This window comes from Sesamum indicum, linkage group LG6 (assembly GCF_026168435.1).
Source record: "Sesamum indicum cultivar Baizhima isolate 11 linkage group LG6, ASM2616843v1, whole genome shotgun sequence".
In the NCBI taxonomy this organism is placed as follows: domain Eukaryota; kingdom Viridiplantae; phylum Streptophyta; class Magnoliopsida; order Lamiales; family Pedaliaceae; genus Sesamum; species Sesamum indicum.
In genome coordinates this window covers 2,113,910-2,135,830 of record NC_142662.1, presented here as the reverse complement: position 1 = coordinate 2,135,830, position 21,921 = coordinate 2,113,910, and the positions used below count along the sequence as shown (strand labels likewise).

Here is a 21,921-nt window from a genome sequence, read left to right as displayed (position 1 = left end):
ACTTTCATTCACACACTCTAACATCAAAACCACGAGCCCCTATTCAATTTTTGAACTCCACCATATATTTGACTTGTACTTCAACATTTCACTATTCACTCCAATTTTTCGCACCATATTCTTATGTTATTTCAAAATTTTCAATCATTTATTCAATCAATCGATTACTCACTCAAACTTCGGAGTGGTAATCCATGTTTTTCATATTAGTCCTCCTATTATTTTAAAAATTTATTGAAATTTTTTTAATTTTCATGGTATAGTTGCACTCCAGTGCATATCAATACAATTAGGGTGAATAGTAATTTATTCCACTGTTATATTAAAAATGAGCACATTATCCCCTATAAAAAAATATAGCAATTTACTTCCCTATACATTTAAAACGAAGCAATTTACCTCCTTATACAGGGAGTAAATTGTTTCATTTTAAAAAAACTTAGAAGGTAAATTATTGTATTTTAAAAGATATAGGGAGGTAGATCGCTATTTGTTTTTTCGTAAGAGAATAATTTGCTCATTTACGATATCACAAAAAAATTATTTGTATTTTTCCCAATACAATTATATGTAATCCACGACTCACAATCCGTATGTTTTCACACGGGTGGTACTGAATTTCAAGGAAAAAAATTATCATTTTTAAATTAGAAAGTATAGGATAGTTTATTATTTTTGTCATACATTCAGTTTTTAACGCAACACATAAATCATAATTATATTTCTTCTTGGATATCAATATGTCGTAGTACTAATAATAATAAATAATTGAAGATATTTTTTTAAAGTCTGTTGAAGGACAAAATGGTCAAGTAAGTTTAGATTTGTACGTTGGTGTCAGTAAGGAGTAACGTTCGACTATTGGGAAGGGGGGCCAAGTGCACGGCGGTCCTATATACGACATTTAAATATAATTTATAGTCCCATTTGAGATCCGGGGATTTGGAAATGAAAGCTCTCACAGGCTGTGCAGTGTCTGCACTTACCAGTTACAAGTGGCTCAACCATTTCTCTTCTCTCTCTAAAATTATCACACTGCCCTATACATCCATACATACACTCACACACACTCTCCGTTAACGTATCTCACTCTAAGATTTGCTTTGTCCTCACTCCCGGAATCGGGTACTCTATGATTTGAATCTATTCTTCTACTTGATGTTTTTGCTTGTCTATTTGTGTTTGTTTTGATTTTTGTTTTTGGGTGATGTTTGTAGATCTGAAGGAACTGAAGAGTAAAGGCGGTTGTTGTACATATATGTTCGATGTTTGTGCAGGGTTTAGAGAATTAGATATTGATCTGCTCAGGTTTTGGTGGTTATGGAGGAGATTTAGGGATCCTGATTGTTTAAGATTTGTTTCTTAGTGTTTTGGAGCTGGCAGTCCTTTTCCATTTTTGATTTTTGTTCGAAGAGTTTGTTGTAGATGTAATTTAGAGCAAGTGGATAGGAGAAAAGTGAAAAAAGCTGAACTGAGTTGACTCGCTGAGGGTTGATTGATATGGAGACTCTAGTTGTTGTTGCTCATCACAGGAACCACCATCAGTATTATGGTAGGAACCGTAGCCATGGTCCGACTAAATTTGATTCGTTTGGATCCTCGCCTTCGGGAAATTTGCCAGGAATTAATTGCAGGTCATTTCAATCTGGAGCTGCTGGGTTACTACCAACCCCATCGAAAGATTTCTCCGCACCCGTTACTAAAAATGCCTTTTCTTCACTTTCGCCCAGAACTCCATCTCTGTCTGTTAACGAAAACCATAAATTCTCAAAAAGAAGTGCTAAAAGCATTACTAGTCCAATCCCAATTAAGATCAGTTTTGAAAGCAAGGAGGAGGAATCCCATTTCTCTGAGCGCTGGGCTGGGCCTGCTTATTCAAACTCTCCTCCCCCGAGTTCTTTGCCATTGCCTAAGTTCTTCATGAGGCCTAAAAGAACTGTTTCCCTTGATTTGCCTACTTTAGCCTCAGAAATTGATCTGCATCCCATTGCAAAATCTGCACCTGCTTCTCCAACAAGAGGGCGCAGCTCTTTCCCCATTGATTGGTTTGATAGTGCTGACTCTGCAACAAGGACCCTTCGACGGATCCTCAATCTTGAAATTACTGATGAATAAAGGAGTACTAGGTGTGTTTTAGTGCTCCTGTAGATATGGTAATTTGTCTAATTTGAGGTGTGGGTTAGTGGTAAAGTGTATATAACAAATAAGAGTGGCCCGTGGGGCAGCTTGTTTATTAGGTAACTTAATATGTTCTGAAGTAGTGGCGTGCAAGCACTGTGATGGCTGTGTGATCGACTTTCTCCAAAGTCTCTGGACGTAAATAGTTTGGTTGGGCATAGCGAATGTGGTTTGGTTGCTCAGAAGTGAATTGTGAAGGCAAAGTTAGTGGAAGGCAGGGATACATTGATAAGCAGCTGGTGGTATGGTAATGGTAGAATTAAGATGATTTCTGAATTGGTTAATCAATGGCAGATTTCAGCTTGGAGAAGATGCTCCATGCTGTTGGGTTAGCAATTAAGCTCTCCGAAAATATCTTCTTCTCCTGGTTGTTGTTATTGCTTCCCTCTTTTACCCTTATAGTTAGTTTTTCTCGGCTGTATATACTGTAGAAGAATCATAACTCGGTCGTTATAGTAGGTTTTTATTTTCTCCTACCCTCCTTGGCGCATTCTACTCTGTTACTAGCCTTGATATTCATCTTAGTTTCCATAATTTCCTGTTTTCGTAGTCAAATAGGCAAGTTGGTTTCCAGAAATCTAAATCTGTTTATCTCATTCCCTCGTACCATGTCCTCATTTGTCTATATTGTTGTTTTTGTCTTCTTTTGAAATAGTTGCTGACTGTAATATCTTTGCTGTGCACAGAGCTCGTTGCCCTTAACCATATTTTCTGGTTTTTAGAAAGAAAATTGGGAAGGGAATAGAAATAGGTTATCTTTCTGCTCTCAGTGCTCAGGCTCGGTACATTACCATTTCGATTGCCTAGTACTCTCTGTCGAATGTGGGTTACATGATAATCGTTCTGCTGTTAGTGCCTAGTTTTGATCCTGCTGTTAGTGCCTAGTTTTGATCCATTCCATCTCTTAAGCTTTGCCTACATCCCTTCTCTTTCGATCAAGATACATCACCTAATCTTCTTCTAAAGTTTCATTTGTCATTGGAGAGTCTTGATCACTTCAAGCTATTTACAGGTATTCTTTTTGTAGAACTTGTGCTCTCTTTTTTCGGCATTTATGGCATCGGATTGATACTTACGCATAGTTTTGATGTGTTTTGCAGTGGTTGTACGAGTAGCTGATGGAGGATGATACTTGAAGAGATTGTGTCGGCATCTCATCTAGTAGTCATTGGGTATTCTACTGTTGTCTATGTTGGATTACCATGGAGCAATTATGGCTTGTGTATTAGGTCTTTGTTTTTGAGTGTCATCAGTGAGTATTATGCATTGTGTGTTTGGTCTTTTGTTTCTGAATGTAGTGACTGGTGAGAACCGTCTTTATTTGCTCATGTGTCTGTAGTTTCTATAATCTCCACTTTGATGTTTTCCATTATCCCGGTGTTAATGACTTTAATGAGGCATCCGTCCGCCCAATCCAACTCTGTGTCGAAAGGATAAACTAACAATTGGTTTGAAATTATACTTGGCTTCAATAAGTAATAATCAACTTGTCAAGTTCTTGTTCTGGCATTTAAGAGGATCTTTCTTGCAAGTCGGGCATTAGAAGACGATATATGAAGACATATTTTTACAAGTATGACGCCTTCTAAATGATTGATGAAATTGTCGTTTAAGCAAGGGTGTTTTAGAAGGAGAATTGCTTTCCGGTTCTTATGCTCATCTAGACCAGAATGATGACTTCTCTTTCTTACTATTTCGTCTTCGCTGCTATCAGCGGAGTTTGGCCTACAGTTCCATAGGATTTGAAATTCAACTGTGGAGGTTGAATAGCCAATCACTTGATTGCTCTCGTATGAGCTGTTCCGTTAATTAAACTATGGACGTTGAACTTGTATGTGTTGTATGTTAGTCAGATGAGAGCAGTTCATCAAATATATTTGTTTACAAAGACTGTATGCTCTTTCACATATCTCCACGATAAAGAAATGCCATTTGTATCAAAAGATCTCATCGAATTAAATTAATTATATAATAAATATATTATACTTATTATGTAATTGAATTTTTTTAATTATAAATTAATCATACGATAAATGTATTATATTCAGCACACAAATGGCTCTGGATGATTACATTTAGAATTTTTTGAGCCTCTCATAAATTTCCGCAAACTCTCATTATGATAATTATTGTACATTATCCCTAGAGGTGATAATCAACCAGATATGAACTACATACGAAAGCCACCAAGCAATGACTTGCCTGGCCTGATAAAGTTCAAACGCACAATAACAAGCATATGATCCAAGGTAAAGATCATGGCAAACATAACCTATATATTCTTCCAGTCACATACAGTGAGCCCGTTCAAATGCCAAAAATGATGAGCTAAATGATAGCAAGCACCCATCAAGCTAGAGATGGGTTCATTTTGCAATAGCTTTTCCATCATCACCCCCAGAAAACCATAAAAGGAAAAAGAAGGAATGTTTCACATTAATTTGAAAATATGGTCCCCAGGCTAAGTCATATTCCTACTTATCAAATTCAGGACAAGGAAAAATCGGAGTTGTTTTATGTAAAATTTCTTTTCGAGATGCTGAATTCCTTTGAAGCAAGAAAGTGAAGCATGGAGAATCAGTATAATGTACGAGTCCAAAAGCTGGATTTTTCATTCCTTCATAAAAGCATCTCCCAGCATCGGCATTCATGGGCTCTCTCTCCCCTGATAGGAAAAGAATTCTATAATTATACCCCACCACAAAGGCAAAAGATAAGATTTTTCTCTTAATAGAAGCAGAGTTAAAGGAGATAACCGGAAATGAGTTGACAAGTCATTGATGGATTAGAATTGCGTATAATCCGTTAAGATTCATATGAATTCGTAATCATCCGTGTATAAAAGGAAAAACCTAAACAAACCTGTGATTTAATGTCTTTGCCTTGTCCAAGGCTGTCTGTGCAAGTATGGCAAAAACTCAGGAAATCCAGTGATGCAGAGGTTGAAACATTGGTTTCAGAACCAGATTTCATTTTCAAATTCACATCTTCCCCACAGCAGCTCTCCACAATGCAGTTATCAAATATGTGAGTGGTTTTGGGGTTAGGCCCGTGAGTGATCACACAAGTATAGTCCTCCGACAGCTCCATTTCTTTCAATGATAGCTGCCTGCTGAAACTCTTCTCCGGGGTTTCAGGTAAGGGGTGAGAGTTCCGGGTCTTGATCCCGAAGTCTGCCGGCGATTTTGGTGATTCTGCCCCAGAAAGTGAGTTGATGGCCGGAATCTGAACCTTAAGCTTTGATCCAAACAGAGCGGTTCTGTTTATTGGTTTAGAGAAATTCAAATTCCCATCACTCTTTTCCTCATTGAGTGAGTCAATCAGGGCAAGTCCAATGCCTTCTGGCTCTGATTTATTAGTTTCAGGAGATGATGGGTTTTGAGATTTTGGTAATAAAATCTTGTCATACCCAAATGAGTCCACAAAACTGGTTGAGTTCTTGGTGTCAAGAATTGAGGTTGGACTCATTTCTGAATCAGAAAGGGTTTTTGTCAACAGCCCATTCAAGAATCTTGGAGAACCCAACAAGGATGAAATAGGTGAGAAGGATGGATTCTTGGTGGGAGAAGGAATTGAACTTTGATCAGCCATGATACCTTGTTTGCTGCTCACTACTCTGGATCTATTCCTCAGCACCCAAATCAAAATAACTACAAAAATTACCCAACAAACCAAAAAAAACCCACTCAAAAGTGAGAAAAGATCCCAAGGGTTTTAACAATAAAGAGGTAACCTGGAACTAGTGGTTATGAGTAGTCCATGAACAGCTGCTGAAAGTCGCAGTAAAAGACTTGCACTTTTCTGAACCTCAAAAGACTGAATAAAAGTCGATCCCTTCTCAAAAGCACAAAACCAGTAGAGTTAATTAAAATCTGAATGACCATCGAAAGCCCTGCTAAATCTCATTAGCCTCCATTTTCAGAACGCTGACAGCTAAATACAAAAAGCCCAATCTTTCCTTTTGATGATTCTTTCCCAGTTTCTTCCTTCTCCTTCAATAAAAGCTACACTCAACACCCATCATAACCCACAAACAACAAAAATAGTCAAACTTGTATCCCAACTCCGCATCAATGATCAACAAGATTCAATAAAGATACACTCAAGTGTGTGTATGTGTGCGAGAACTGTTGTCTGATCTTCAAAACCCAGAAAATCTAAGAGCATTTCAAGAGAAGAGCAGAATCAGGGAGGATTGTTGTGAGAGGAGAAAGAAAGAAAGCATTGCATTACTGAATGATTGTAGTGAGAGGAAATTAAGATAATAAAAACAAGAAAAGCAAACGGCAGCAACATAAGGGGCCCTCCTCACTCATTCCTTCACTTTCACAAATTATTTCTCATACATTTTGGACTCTTCCACCCATTCTTCCCCCGATTACGATTTAAATAATTTTGTAGAAACTGGGACGTCATTTTCCAAATAAGATGCAATAAACTAACAGGTGTGTCTGAATTTAGTATTCCTTCATCTGAAGATGATCTTAGGCACAAACGAACGAATATTCTCTCCCTTGTAATAATTAATCATATCTGTTTAAAATCAAGATTTTTTACATTATGTGTATAAAAACATTGAAGAACCACATAGTAACAATATTTTGGTCCGGTTTCTGCAATTTTCTTTTGATTATTTGTTTCTATTGAGTCGTGTTTGATGGTCTAGTTGCGCTTATAATTTGGTTTTTGTGTGTGGGCCATTGTGAATAATGATGAGGATGTTCTCTCTCTCAAAAACACACACATGGAGAGAAAAAATACAGGCGCTTATCATTTTATTATCTAAAAAAATAAATTTTAATTTCTTCTCTAAGATTTGATGTCATTACACATAGTTTTTCTATATTTCGAAAAATTACATCTTACATAATTGAACTTTGCTCCCGTCTAACAAATAAGTCCATCAGTTAGTCAAAATTCATGAAATTTGCTGATCTCAATACAAAAGAAAATCTATGTTTACTCCCAATTGACTTGATACTAGTTTGTGAGGAGGTGTATCTTCACCATTATCACAAGGGTAGTTTAGCATGAAAAAAACTGTTTGACCTGCAATAAATCAGCTTTAAGCCAATTAAAGGTAAATATCAATTTTCAATTCAGTTCTTTTTGTTAATATCAACAAATTTAGTAAATTTTGATTAATATAGGAACTTATTTGTTAGATGGAATCAAACATTAGGGGTGCTAAATGTAATTTCTCAAACTATAGCAGGTCTACATGTAATTAACTGAACCACAAAAGAATAGTGTAATTATCCCAAAATTACAAGCAATTTCTTATCAATTTCTGTAGCTTATTAAAAAATATATATTACTTTTATTTTTATTTTCAAACACTCACTTTTATCCATTTTAACTTCTTTTTTTTCTACAAACTTATCCTCATCACAAAACAAAAATTATCGCAAACACCGAAGGCCTTATCGTCCTTTGTTAACTTAAATGCTCATTTTCACACAAAAACTTTCTCCGTCAGAAGTCTTCCGCCCAACTTTTATTTGTTAACCCTATTTTATTTTGAGCCTTGTCTGCAGTAAAAACATATCTACCACATGTTTTTTCTCAAACGGGATCGAATTTTTTATTGTAAACTCTATTATATTTTTTTGTTCCATTCAACATAAAATCTGATTGATGGGTTGTATGGATAATGTTGCATTTTCCGCATCCTCCTCCTCTACTACACAATGCTATTTCTTGAAAAATTTTATCCCATCAAATTGCATGAGACCTACTCTTGGGATCAAGTTATGTTAAGTAGTACAGATTCTGATGTAAGATGAATGAAAATAAAATAAAAGTGAAATATCTCACACATCATCAATAAAATCAATTACGTAATTCTTTTTCTACACTAAAATTCATTGAATTGAGAATTGAATGAAAAGGGCAACAGGGAATGCGAAATGGAGCTGCAAATGGAGTCAACGGGATATTTGTTTTATTTAAGTGATCTTAGATCTTAATTGAAATCATCCATTCATTAACTTCAAAATGTGTTAAAAAAACTTCTAAATTAAAAAAATAATATATATATAAGGGATAATTACACTCTCCCTTATGTTTATGTAATTACACATAAATCCTTCGTGATTTAAGAAATTATATCTAGCATTCCTGAAATTTGCTTCCGTCTAATAAATAAGTCCCTCTGTTAATCAAAATTTATCAAATTTACTGATATTGACAAAAAAAATAAAATAAAAAAGATCCATTTTAACCACCGATTCACTTATTACTGACTTATTAAAGATTCGATAATTTTTTTTATAACCAAATCACCCCTCATACGTCTTCACGCATCAACATATTATAAGGGTAGTTTAATTTGAAAAAAATTATTTGGCCTACAATAAGTCAATGATCAGTCAATCAACAATAAATATTAGCAAATTCGGTGAATTTTTCTATTAATATTAACAAATTCAATGAATTTCGACTAACAGACAAACTTATTTGTTATATGAAAGCAAACCTCAAGAATACTAAATGGAATTTTTCAAATCATAGAAAATTTATGTTTATCTACACTAAATCTTGAGTGAAGGGAGAATAATTATCCCTATATATATATTACCTCTCATGTTTGATAATTGGTTTTGATTGGGGCACGTAGATATCAAATTATGGGGGGGGGGGGTGTTCAAAAGTTGAGACACTAATGACGGCTTTTTACCCACCAATATTTGGACCACAATTACTTGGGTAAGTAAAAAAAGATAGACTTATTATTATTATATAAATTTTGTGGATAAACGTTGGAGTTAGAAGAAAAGATTGATTGACAATAAATTGATGCGACTCTAGAGAGCGACACCTACCTAATAAACCCATAGGCGTGCTATTTCCCAACTCACCCTTTTTAATAATAGCAACTCGTATTATATCACAAAACGTGTTTTTGGATTAAAATTAAATAAATAAAATACGGGAGAAGTCATCATTTCGACCTCTAATGCTTCCTATAACCCTATTACGTGAGATGTGAATTAAAAGCCACAATAATTTAGATGAAGACAAACATAATAACAGTTGTCTATTTTTTCATTGCCTGCAGATGAAAGACAAAAATAAGTGATTAAAATCTTATAATTAAAACATTGCGAATTCAAGATTTATAATTGTGAGAATATATTATCATATAGTAGTTTGTTATTTTTTTTATTTCGTTTGAACGTATTAATTATTTTTGCATTATTGACATATTAATTTTTTTTTGAATTTCAAAAAATTAATAATGTGTTGAATCACGTACTATTAATTAAACCATGCAAGATTGAATTGTATACTATTAATGAGAAACAAAAGTTAAATTGGGGCTGTTCATTCCATATTATCACCATCTCTTTCATGTTATTGACTATTCGTAGGTAATAAATATATATTTTGCCTCAAATAATAAAAATAATTTATTTTTTTATTAGAAACTTATATATTTTATTTAAATATGAGGATTATATATATTGATTCGGATGAAGGCCGCATTTGAGCTGAATGATAAAATCAATCTCGACTTGGATCTCAGGGACTCATGAAAAAATATTAATCGTCATACTCATTGTGTGATCCTTAGCGATGATATTTCAATACTTACGTCCATTTGGCCAATAAGAATTCGATTCGAAGAGCTAGACTAGATCACAAGAACAACACCGAGTGTGTATCATTTAACATTATAATTGCGAATATTAATGCAATAATAACGTATTCGTAATTGTATAAATCTATGTGATAATATCCTAGTTTTGAATGGTGGGGTGATCAACAATCATGGTGGGTCGGGTTAGTTATCGGGTAGGACCAGATGGAATGCAATCCAATCAAGTTCGAGCAGAAACACCAAGTTGTGGTTTTCTTGTGTTTGTCGGAACAAACTTATGTTGTTGAGGGTTTCTATTATTGAACCCTATAAAGTGTATCTGTACTGCAAAGATAATCGAAACCAAAATCACTGAAATTGTATCACACATTGTGGAAAAGGAAAGAAGAAAAAGGACTAGAAATGAGAGTACAAAATGACTAGAAAACTCCCTTATAATTAATACAAAATGACTAGAAAACTTCATAAATATAAATGAGAATCAGTTAGAACATTTGTCATATTAAAAAATGCTAGATAACAAATGAATTAATTAAATAAAAAAGTCTTTCACATGCAATTATAAATAGGGATGTTTTTCAAACAAATAGACACAACTCAAAGTACAAGATAAGACACAAGTGAAAACGAGTCAAAAAGCCACCGAAGACACATTGGAGATACAAGTAAGAGAGCTTGAAGAAGTTTAAAAATCCTCTCAAGCGCAAAATAAGGGAGATCTACGACATTCAAAGCAAAAATCAAGGTCCAAAGTCAACATTTCTTTCGAGAAAAAGTCGAAAGACCCGCGACTTAATGTCATTAAGACATATATCCATCTTGGTGAAAGATCAATATTTCAAATCCATCAAGAAATATTCAAATTCAAGTCAAGTTCTCCAAATTTATAGCTTTCAATTCAAGAATAAGTCAAAAGATCCATGGATTAACATTAATATTGAAGGCGATTAATACCTCAAGTTCTACCTTCGAAATTGTCGAAATTGAGGATTGTGTCTTAAAGTAAAGAATCGAAGGTATCAAGTAGAGATTTTATACTCACAAAAGTACAATTAAACTAAAAAATTATATATAATATTTTCTTATATTAATAAATTCAGAAACACAAAATTTACGTTGCAGTAATATTCAATTCTCAGAGCTCTCAACTTTGAAAATTTAAAATATAACCTAAAAAGTTGGATTCCTAGTTGCCATCGAATGCAATGTATGAAAAGTATAGGAAAAACAAAGTAAAGCCAAATGCTCTTATTGATTTAATACAAAGTGAGAAGAAATTGTTTACACCTTTCAATAATTAAAATATTAAATTATTTAATTAATATATTAATAAAATAATTACTAGATTTTTAAATTAAAAACTTTTTTGCACCTGTATAAATTATTTTAAATTCTTAAGGATAAAAGACTATTTATCCTCTATTTTTATTTATAGTTCTTTTTTACAAAAATTATTACATTATACATATATGTTTATATATTTATACTCAAGGCGCACAGTGGCCTGGCCAGCTCAAGACTGGTTTGGACCAGTCTAAAACCAACCCACTACTGTTCATAACCGATCATGAGGTGGTACTAGACTTTTAAATAGGCCCTAGTTGAGTCCATTCATAAACACAAGCTCAGTCCATGAAAGTTGTGGCTTGGATCAGGCTGAATCAGGCACCAATGTGTGTATTATTTTGGGGCAAATACACTTTGCTCCCATGAACTATTTGTTTATGTAACAATTACCCCATAAACTAACAAATGTAACACTTATCCCGTACAATTAAATTTTTGGATAATATTGTTCTTATATTATAGATATATATTTATATATTTAGTTAAAAGACTTTTTTTTCATAATTTTGCATTTTAAGTTTAATTAAAATTTTATTAATTGAAAAAATATATTTTAATTATAATAAATTAAAATGTAATTAGTGAGTTAAATAGTTCTGATGGGTATGGCAAAAAATCAATTGGCCCAAGAAGAAAAGTTAAGCCCAAACACAAGCCCAGGAGAGAGTCAGCCCGCTAAGGTTGCTAGGCTTAACCCAAGAAAGGGGGCACCCTACAGTATGGTTTGGCCCAAGAGGGAACCCCCCCAACACTCTAGTCCGTCCAAGGATGAAGTTTACCTTATCAAGCTTGGCCCAAGAAGGAACACCAATCCGAAGGCCTTCAAAGCTAGCTTAAAGGAAGGAAGGTGTCCTCACGGAGTTAGACTCTTCAGTATGAGAGAATCCCCCCTCCCCCCAGGTAGGAGTCTGCATGGAAAAAGAATCCTCCTTCATCCAAAGACTTGCTGCTTAAGAAACGGATGAGGAGGAACCTTATCCCTTCGAAGCTCGCTTCCCTTACTGGGCATGTGGATCCCCCTAATCAGAACTCCTGTCACAAAGGAACTCCTCTTCTATAAATAGGGAAGGTACCCCTTGACAGGCAGTCCTTTCAATACTTGAGAACCTCTTTTGCTGATACTCTGCTACTCTAATTTCGTGCTCTTACATGTGAAACTCTCACTTTTATTATAATTTCTCGTCATAATTTATTTTTATATATATCTATTCTTAAATTCGGAACTAACTTAAGCATCAAAGTGCAAATCTTTTATTTTGCAGGTCGTCTTTTTCAAGAGCTTTCATTCAATTAGCCAAATTCGATAGCAAGAATTCAAAGACTTTGGACCCGTGCTAAAATTGCACACATCAATTGACGCCATCTGAAGAAAAACATGAGTTAAAGGCGTGAGATACCGTGGAGACTTCCAACAATCCCGCTAAGAAGCAGAAGACCGTGGAGGTACCGAGCAACCCTAGCACTAGTAGAAGGATCCAACCCAGCTTCCCAGCTTCGATGCTGTTCCCCAGAGTGACAGAGCCATTGGCTGATCCTCCAAGGCGAAACACCTCCTCCAACACCACATCAGGCGAACTTTCCCCAACCTTGTTGGGCGCGAACCGACAAGTGGTTGCAGCGACCGTGCGGGAGCAGATGGTGAGCTTTTGGATGACATAGGTGGGATGGGCACCAGTAAATGGTCTTTCAAATCTGACAAACAAAAAGATCTTATTGAGGCCTTAAAAGACTTAGTGCCAGAAGTCACCAATTTTGTTTGAAACACAAGTTTAAAATTTCAAAGTAAAATTCAAATCTGTTTAATTCAAAGAGTACTTCTGGAAAGTAGCCTCAATTGCTAACATAAGGGAATTTGAGGGTTTCTGAAAAAAATTGAAGAAATTGATCCAAAGATCACAGATGAAGTGGAAACAACCTCTGAACGGCTAAGAAAGATAAATCCACAACATTGGGCTCAGTTCAAAGCAAATGTGACATTTTGGTAAATAACTTATGTGAAAGCTTTAACAACTACATACTTGAGGGAAGGAACAAACCGACTATAAGTATATTTGAGTGGATTAGGACAAGGTGGATGTCTAGGTTGCAAATGAAAAGAGAGGGAATGAAAAATTATAGACGGTCAATTTGCCCTAACATTCTAAAGAAGATAAAGAAACAACAACAGACTGCAAGAAATTGTTTCATTAGGTGGTACTGGGGGCATAAGATTACTTAAAAACCAATTTTGAGCCCTTTAAACCTCTTAAGATTAAAAAGAAAAGGGGCAGACTTAGGAGAAAGGGTCTTAATGAGCTGCAATCAAAGACATTAATGAGAAAATAATTGACACATATCTGTAGCAAATGACTTCAAACATGCCACAACAAGGGTAGTTGCAAGAATGAAATACATCCTAAGTATAAGTTTTTCAAGGTTTGTACCAGTTTTTTAATTTTTTTAAAATTTCAATCTGTCATATAACAAAATTATTATTTTTTGCAGGCAAATGTTGTTGAACTTAAAGAAATGCAACAGGGACTCAAGCCCCCCCCCTAAAGCCAGAGCAATCAAGTGCAAAGGTAATTTCAATGTTAAGCCTGCTGAATTATGTTCTTTTTTTTTTTTAATCACTGAACCATTTTTCCTATTGAATTTGTGATTTTTTTGTAGGTTGCAACAAGAGGTACAAGGCAAAGCCAAAAAGTAACACAGCCACTTGCACCAAGATTACAATCCAGGTGTGTTCTTGTTTTTTCAAATATTTTAAAACCAACTGAAAGGAAAAATGAATAACAAAATTTACTGAAAATGTATCCTAAATTTAATGGAGCAACAAGTAGGCTATCAAGATCTCAGAAATGCATCCTTATTAGGGAATGTTATCCAGCAACATCTTCAGTACCTGCAACTAGGAGATACAACAAGAGGCCAACTATTTTAGAAGTCTTTGATAAAATGAAAACAAAAGAGAAGATAACATGATTAGTTTAGAATGGCATTTTTTTTCTTTTTTGGTAAATGGCCTTTTTGGTAAATGGCTTGTTCTTTTGTAAATGTGGATTTTATTAATAATATGAAAAAGCTTGCTGTAATATGGCACTCAATGGCTACAATATTTGGATTTTACTCAAAACTTGCTGCAATATGGCACTGAAAACTGTATCAGGTTGCAATATTTTCTAATGGAATCCAATTTTATGTTTTTTGTCAATTTTGTTTAGTGTTTGTGTTCAGTTTTTCTGCACATTTCCACCTTCTATTTCTAGAATTTTAACTTCTGGAATTGAATTATTTTAATGTTTAATGTTAGTGAATAACTGTCAATTTTTTGAACAACAAAGTGTTCAATTTCTGTTATTCAAAAATCAAGTAAAAACAACTTTTGACCATTCACTTTTATTTTCTTATCACAAAAATGCGAAAACGTTAAAATATTACAAATTAATTCATGACACAACATATATACTACAATAAAGGTCAATACTTAAACAAAAAATTTTTTACAAGTTTAATTTACATTGTCTTCATTTTAATTTCATCAACAAAACTAACACTAACACAAAGAGAACACTGCTAACCAATCTAAAAACTGACATTTTTAGCAAATGTCTCTTCTTTGATATTAACACCAATAGATCCACCAGTCCGCAAGTTTGACACTACTTTCTCACCATCGTCTGAATCACACTGTTCTTCAAAGCCACAGAAAAGTTCTTCACCACTGTGTACTTTGAGCATGAAATTTTAGAGGAAACTCACTTGGTGCCCATATAGCTCTTTCAACCTCCAACCAATAAAAAAATTTACAATCTTGATATTTGCAACTTGATAATCGAATCGAAAATAAATTGATCTCGAGAATTTAATTTTATAACACATATTTTGATTTCTTTTATCAATTAAATCAAACTCAAGTTAAAATTTAAAATTTATAAAATCAAAAAATTGGGTTCAAATTTGGTTTTATCATGATTAAGAATCTGAAACAACGAACAAAATTTGAATTAAAAGTAAAATTCAATTAATCGATAAAAACTTATTCAATATTTATATAAATTGACATTTACTTACATTGAAAACATGGCACGTGGAATAAAGAATATCATTTCATTTTTAACCAAATGCCATGTATGTTTTTATTTAGAGTTAGATGCAAATTACCCCTATAATTTGTGAATTATCTAAAAAATTTCTCTATAATCAGAAAAATAACAAATTACTTTCCTATTTTTTTCATAATATATAATATTGATATTATATATAAAATTCGTTGGGAGTTACATAGGCTTGAAATCGTCGTATAGGTTATAATGCGACCTTAAACTCCTTTTAATTGGTCATTGGAGGAACATGCATGCATGGGCTCTTAGGGCTTTTATGGGATTGACATAATTGGGGCTGCCCATCAGCCCGATTCAGAAGAGATGCAATTGGACAAATCAATCAGGAACTGTCCAATCCAAGATTAGATCTTAACTACTGTTTTGCAACTCATTAAATTTGTGTACAAAGAATCAGGGTTGATCACAGCACTCATTATTATTCATAAACAAGAAGTAAGTTCTGAGAAATTTTTTATTACAATCATGAAAATAAAATCTATCTCAATCAACACTCCTAACTTAGAATTTAACGTTAGAAAGTTCAAATGATCATGAGAATTCCTGCACATGCTGCAGCTGTTGGGACAGAAAGCAGCAGAGAGTTCACAATCTTGGTGGAATATCCTGATAGCCAAAAATTCAACATTCATTACATTCTCATAGCTATTCAACGACTTATGAGAGAATATGTATTAATTATATGGTAAAATCCATATTACCCCTCTGATATTCGAAATATTTAAATAGGTTTGGTGATATTAAAAAAAGTATCATATAATCCCTTGTAAAATTTAAAACCCCCTCACTTCTAGAATTATATTTCACACGCTCAAAATGCGACTGTGTATGCATATTTGCCCCTAAATGACCAAACTACTCATATTTTTAAATTATACATATTTTAAAAAATTTAAAAAAATATAATTTAGTTATATGTATATATATAAAGAAACCTAAAAAATATAAAACGGAAAAATGAAGATAACTCGCCGACGGACGGAAGATTGGTGGTGGGTGGGGTGTCATAATGCTCGGTGTTGGACGGGCTTTCTAACAGTGGTAGACTCGAGTTGAGAAATGGTCGGACGGTGGAGAAAAAAGCGATAGACGATGGGGGCGCGGGTTGGGATTTTTTGAGCAAAAAAATCGATATAACTCATAAATGGATTGGAAATTTCTGGTGGGTGAGGTATCAAAATGCTCTCCATTCGACGAGTTTTCCAACTCCGGTAAGCACTCGTTGGAAGGTAGTTGAACCGAGGAGGAAAAAAAGCGATAGAAAATGGGGGGCGCGGTTTGGGTTTTTTGAGAGAACAAATTGAGATAATTTACCAACGGATTGGAAATTTGCAGTAGGTATAGTATCAAAATGCTCATCATCAGACGGACTTTTCAACGATAGTAAGCTTGTTCCGAAAGGTGGTTGGACAACAGAGAAATGGGTGGAGAAGAAGACTAGAATTGGGATATATACATACAAATATATATCTATATATTAAAAAATATATAATAATTTATATATTAAAATAATATATTTTAATTTTTGATAAACATGATTAAATCTGAGCCACAAATTTATATCAGATTAAATATAAGCCATTCATTTAAAAAGGATATTTTTGTCGTTGCAACATTAAACTCATGCTCAAATACACCAGGAGCAAGTATTTACTTTTTTTAAATATTACAGAGAGTTATATGGTATTTTTTTTTATCATAAAGGCCTATTTGAACATTTCGAATATGACAAGAGAGGTAATATGAATTCTACCCTAATTACAAGAAAAAAGGGTCGTTTTTATTACCTGATGGTGGTGGAACTGCAAATAAGACACAAAAACATCCAAAATTGTCAGTCAAAATCAGAAGAACATAACTTATAACTGGGAGATAACAGTATCATAACAATAATATACATATTTCCGAATAAAAAAAAGATAATAATATACATATTTCTGAATGGTTGATTTTGCCAAAAACATTATTTTAGCATTCAAAGGCTAATATCTGTCGTGAAATTTGATGTTATCCACTTAAATACACGACCATGAAATGCTAATGTTCGTTACCAATATTTACGTTATCGTGAAAGATCGATGATAGTAATAGGGGAAGATGTTGTTAATTTCTTACAGTAACAGTCGCTAGTGGGCGGAGTTTGGACATTGCAAGCACTGGGGAGATCCAGAACCCGAGTCCTGTTGAGGCCTTCTCCATCCACAACCTGGCACAGACATTCTGGTTGTGTGTCAACCACGTTTTCAAGCCGACTGCAGCACTGACGAGAAGGGGTCGCGTCGCTCTCGTATATGTAACGATAGCACGCTGACAGGCTTGCTATCACGTCTTGGCAAGACGATTGTGCCACCGTCTCCAGAGGAAAATCTACTGCAAGAATTGCGATGATCAATACTAGTGCTACTGCTCTCTCCATCCTTCTTGCTGCTGTATAGGATATTTCAATATTATGATTGTGAGAGATTGATGTCCTTGTAGAATCCTTATTTTAAAGCAGTACAAGTCTTGGTGCGTTAGTTTGATTAAAAACAGAACTGAAGATATAGGTATTCCTAGGTGCGGGCGTTGGGTTGGGTAATAAAAATTTGAGTAATTCAAATCGGGTATCCGAATTTTTGAGTGGCTGAAACAGCTATCCAATCCTAACCCGATTTTTGTTGAGTACCAAATAGTTGAGTACTCGAATTTTTTCTTTTTTCTTTTAAATATTAAAATAAAATTCAGAGGCAAAATATTCCTCTGAAAGAATGAACAGACGGGGCAATTTTTTGCTTCTGTTTATTACTTTTTATTAAAATTAAGTATTTGAGTTTACAATAAGTAATATAAATTTGAATATATAATTAACTAAACAACAAAACAAAAAAAAGAAAAATACAAACATCTGGATTTAAAGATTTAGGGCTTGAGAGAAAACAGAGGGATTTTGGTTGGGGTTGGAACTTAGTAATTGAGAGGAAAGGAGAATAATAAAAGATTGAAGAGAGAAGGATTTTAATTTAGAATAATATAACCCTATACTCAAACATGAAAAGACACATTATTTTTTTTAAAAAAAAAATTCAGGTATCGAGTAGTTTGGATAGGGAACCCGACTTGATTTTTTGAATTTTATCCGATATTCATTTATTTTTTCAATAAAAAAATTCCAAACAATTTTTCGAACCCGATTAGGTCGGGTTGGGATCGGAACTACCTGACCCGCACCCCCCACCCCTAGGCATGCAGCCAACTGCTTCCTGCCTTGTTGTTAGGTTTTTAAGTGAACAACTAACTTTGGACATAATTCATTAGTTGTGTGCAAAAGGGCTAGCTAGGATTAGGCATAACTCGGTTTCTGGGCTATTCTTGAATAATGTACTATAATACAGATGATGATCGTAGGCCGGTTCCAGATTTCCACAACTTAAAAACGATAGAGTGAGCATAGCGCAGTTATGATACTACTCATAGTATTACTCCTCATGACAAGCCAAATGTCCAAATAAATGACAATAATGGAGAACAAATGACAGTACAAAATAAAACAAGCAGGGAACTGAGAACTTCTCAACATGAATCAAGATTTGAGCAGATCCCGTAACAGGGACTGACTAAGAATTACGCCAATATAAACGCTGGTAACATGAAAAATTGCCGAGATAAAATAAGATTGGATGCTGCAAACGACGTAATAGATCATGCAACTTGGAGGGAAGTCAAAATTTGATAGTGTTGGCAGCCCAAGTAGCGATGAATAGAGTGAACGCTGAGAGTTGGATGGATGACGTGATAGAGCTTCCACCGGATGTGCCCGTGTTGGTACTTGGGACTGTCTTCGACCCTGTTTTAGAGTTATTGATAATTTTACTAAACTGTGACATAAAATTTGATTCCTGATGAATACTAATGGAAAGTTTTTATGTACCTGTAGATTCGGGAATGGTCGTTGTAGCTGGAGTCTCAGCTGGTTCGGTGGAGGCGTCTGTAGGGGAACTCAAGGGGGACGGTGCAGGGGCACCGGCTGGTCCATTAGCAACAGCTGGTTCACAGCACATATGATGAAAAGTCAAGCTCACTGTCATAATCAGTTTCTTGAAAACTTGTACAAACTACATATAGCTATATGGAACATACCATTGCACTGGCTAACTGGAGGAGTCTGCACACTGCAAACAGCAGGAAGTGCCAGAGCAAGAGTTTGATTAATGGCGATACCAAGAGAAGAACCACCGCCCGTTAGCAACGGACAAAGGCAGCGTGGCTGTGACTGAACAACACCAGCAAGCGACGAGCAGCATGATGCAGATGGGGTTGATGTGTTTCCCGTAACGTAATTTAAACACGACGAGAGGCTCATAATTGTGCTGGAACAGCTTGACTGGGCCGTTGCTTCTCTGCATAGCATAAATGCAAAGATTACGACCAAGACCATTTCGTACTTTGTAGTAGCCATAGATCTTGTCTAAGGTAGTTCTTTAGTGTCGACAGAGGAGTTCAAGGAAGAACGCTTGACTGGTTAAGAAATATACGATCAGCGGATTTATATCAGAAGCTGATCAGAAGAGACAACATCATTTGGTATTTCGGTTGGCCTAATTTTCCTAAACTATGGAACCATTAACAACTGAATCAAGAATAACACTAATTAAGTCGAAAGAAAGTTGTCGTTGGTACATGAAATCCGAATACGGAGTTGACAGATGTCACCGAGTTATTGTAAGAGCAGATATATCTGCAGGTGAACTCCTTAGGTATACCTAGCCTGTTTGAGTGACCACACGTACTTATACACACAATTTATTATTTTGTTCTGTAATAACCGTATGCCGTATCGTACTTATGTTATACATCAGTCCAATTGTATTTAGTTCTCTATGTGAATTGAACATACTTGATTAGTAGGGATTCATACTGATGTTCTTGTGCTAGAACATAAACTGGGAAAACACAGAAAAAAAGCACATTTACTACTGTTTGATGATTTTTGCCACACTTACTGATAAATTAATACTAGTGAAGTTCATTACATCCATAGAAAGAATCTAATAATGAAGTAAGTTCGTCAGATACGTTAATTATATTATTTGTGTTCACCTACTTTCATCGTAACGTGTTTCTGGAGACAAGCTTATGTCTGTCTTGACAGGAAGGCAAGTTTCACTTAAAAACGTTTATTATTGTTAATTAAGTTCTTGGGACTTAAATGGATTCGAACAAGGATGATTTTGTAGTTTTTGTAATATATCCTGTGCCCAAATGTGGCACTTACCTCAAGGGTTTACTGCAGTATCTTTATGTGATATTGTAAATAAGCATGTTATGCCATATAGAGACATAATAGTAATTTATCCTCTATATTTTTTTAAAATAAAGTAATTTTCTTCCTGTTTAAGAAGGTAAATTATATTTTTTAATATAAGAAATAATTTATTCATTTACATTATGATACGAACGTTGCTTGCATTTTTGTCAGTAGTTGAATGATCTGATCCAGAATTCATGTATTCAGATGAACTGGAAACTTCTTCCAGCTTTTCAACTGAGAAAACAGCACTGTTGCGTGATGGGGAAATGATGTAAAATCATTAAACGATCTCTGTACAGACTCTTGAAGCCTGTTCCTATCAAGATTGATGAATTTGCTTAAAGTTTTAACCTTGAGAAATGGTTTTTGGGATGAACTTGTCGATGGTAAATTATACTTCGATTTAGACCCAAAATAAAATGTAATATCTATACTCATACCCTATTGTCATTTATTAGGTCCAAACCAGGTGCAAACCCATTAACGATAATAGGTTGAGTTGGGTTTAACGTAGGTCGGTTCAGGATCGACACGAACCAGCTCGAAAAAGTTTGGCATATGACCGGTGCACTACAATTTATAGCCGATCTTGGAGTGATTTTGGGTCTTTAAATGGGCTCTAATTGAGTCCATTGTTAAATCTAGGCTCAGCCTGATTGAGAAACAGACCAAGCCCAAACATGCGCACATCAGGCCTATATGTGCTTGTTTAATTTTTTTGTTTTAATGATATTGAGGTTTTCTTTATAAATAATACTTCAATATATAATTATTGTTTGAATAAATAAATAATAAACTAAATTAAACAAAAATTTATATATAGAAAAATAATAGTTAAGAATATATATAATGAACTTGAAAAAAAGGCCCAACAGGCTTGGCCTAGGACTAAGTGGCCCAGGACCATTGGGCTGGGTTGGTCCTAAGTATCGATTCATGGGATTGGCCCAAGACCAGCTCGGTCCCAAGCGGGCTTGGGTCGAACCAGTCATTTTTTTATTGGTTCAATTCGGTCCTAGGTTGAGTTAGCCTAACCTAGCCCATTGTGCATCTTGGGATCTAACATGTATATAATATGCAATGAATGAATACGGGTTTGGGTATTATACCTATTGCATTGCTTCAATCCATTTTGTAATTTGAAAGAGATTGATCTCCTTGTTAGACGGTGTTTGGCGAGAAGAAAATGTTAAAGCGGATGGCCTTTTTCCAAGCTCGCTAGTGCCCTAGGAGATTGCAGAACTAGGTACATTACCATACAACATCTACCAAAGCCAAGGGCTCCTTTGGGTGCTCAAGCGATATCTCTGCTAGAAGATTGGAGGATTCGAAGGTTGGAAGAGGGACACCTTCCTAATAATAGGTGGGACGCAGCTAGACTAAAAATTGGGGCTACTCCTTTC

General features: G+C 34.8%; 3 protein-coding genes and 1 long non-coding RNA gene across 4 annotated transcripts; 1 reads left to right on the top strand and 3 right to left on the bottom strand.

The window, feature by feature from the left end:
* The first annotated feature begins 946 nt into the window (after window positions 1–946).
* On the top strand, window positions 947–3,550 carry LOC105165304 (uncharacterized). Its single transcript, XR_848080.3, has 3 exons — window positions 947–1,125; window positions 1,218–3,190; window positions 3,279–3,550. It is a non-coding gene; the product is annotated as an uncharacterized LOC105165304 (long non-coding RNA).
* Window positions 3,551–4,591: 1,041 nt separating this feature from the next.
* LOC105165360 (FCS-Like Zinc finger 8-like) lies at window positions 4,592–6,531 on the bottom strand. The gene is made up of 2 exons (XM_088881005.1): window positions 5,041–6,531; window positions 4,592–4,843 (listed from the first exon to the last, which is right to left on the bottom strand). Exons 1-2 carry the CDS (start codon window positions 5,767–5,769, stop codon window positions 4,826–4,828), a joined length of 747 nt encoding a protein of 248 aa, XP_088737131.1. The 5' UTR covers window positions 5,770–6,531; the 3' UTR covers window positions 4,592–4,825.
* A 9,099-nt stretch (window positions 6,532–15,630) lies between these two features.
* Window positions 15,631–17,739, bottom strand: LOC105165361 (non-specific lipid transfer protein GPI-anchored 5). Its single transcript, XM_011084341.3, has 3 exons — window positions 17,347–17,739; window positions 17,019–17,033; window positions 15,631–15,837 (listed from the first exon to the last, which is right to left on the bottom strand). The coding sequence occupies exons 1-3, from the start codon at window positions 17,645–17,647 to the stop codon at window positions 15,755–15,757; spliced, it is 399 nt and encodes a 132-aa protein (XP_011082643.1). The 5' UTR covers window positions 17,648–17,739; the 3' UTR covers window positions 15,631–15,754.
* A 927-nt stretch (window positions 17,740–18,666) lies between these two features.
* On the bottom strand, window positions 18,667–19,742 carry LOC105165362 (non-specific lipid transfer protein GPI-anchored 5). The gene is made up of 3 exons (XM_011084343.3): window positions 19,348–19,742; window positions 19,139–19,252; window positions 18,667–19,054 (listed from the first exon to the last, which is right to left on the bottom strand). Exons 1-3 carry the CDS (start codon window positions 19,664–19,666, stop codon window positions 18,930–18,932), a joined length of 558 nt encoding a protein of 185 aa, XP_011082645.1. The 5' UTR covers window positions 19,667–19,742; the 3' UTR covers window positions 18,667–18,929.
* Between the last annotated feature and the right edge of the window lie 2,179 nt (window positions 19,743–21,921).

Excerpts from the sequence above, each read along its gene's own strand:
- LOC105165360 (XM_088881005.1), bottom strand. The coding sequence starts at position 5,769 with ATGGCTGATCAAAGTTCAATTCCTTCTCCCACCAAGAATCCATCCTTC.
- LOC105165361 (XM_011084341.3), bottom strand. The coding sequence starts at position 17,647 with ATGGAGAGAGCAGTAGCACTAGTATTGATCATCGCAATTCTTGCAGTA.
- LOC105165362 (XM_011084343.3), bottom strand. The coding sequence starts at position 19,666 with ATGGCTACTACAAAGTACGAAATGGTCTTGGTCGTAATCTTTGCATTT. Across the intron at positions 19,253-19,347 it reads TCCAGTTAGCCAGTGCAATG|CTGTTGCTAATGGACCAGCC; the intron begins GTATGTTCCATA and ends GCTGTGAACCAG. Across the intron at positions 19,055-19,138 it reads GACCATTCCCGAATCTACAG|GGTCGAAGACAGTCCCAAGT; the intron begins GTACATAAAAAC and ends ACTCTAAAACAG.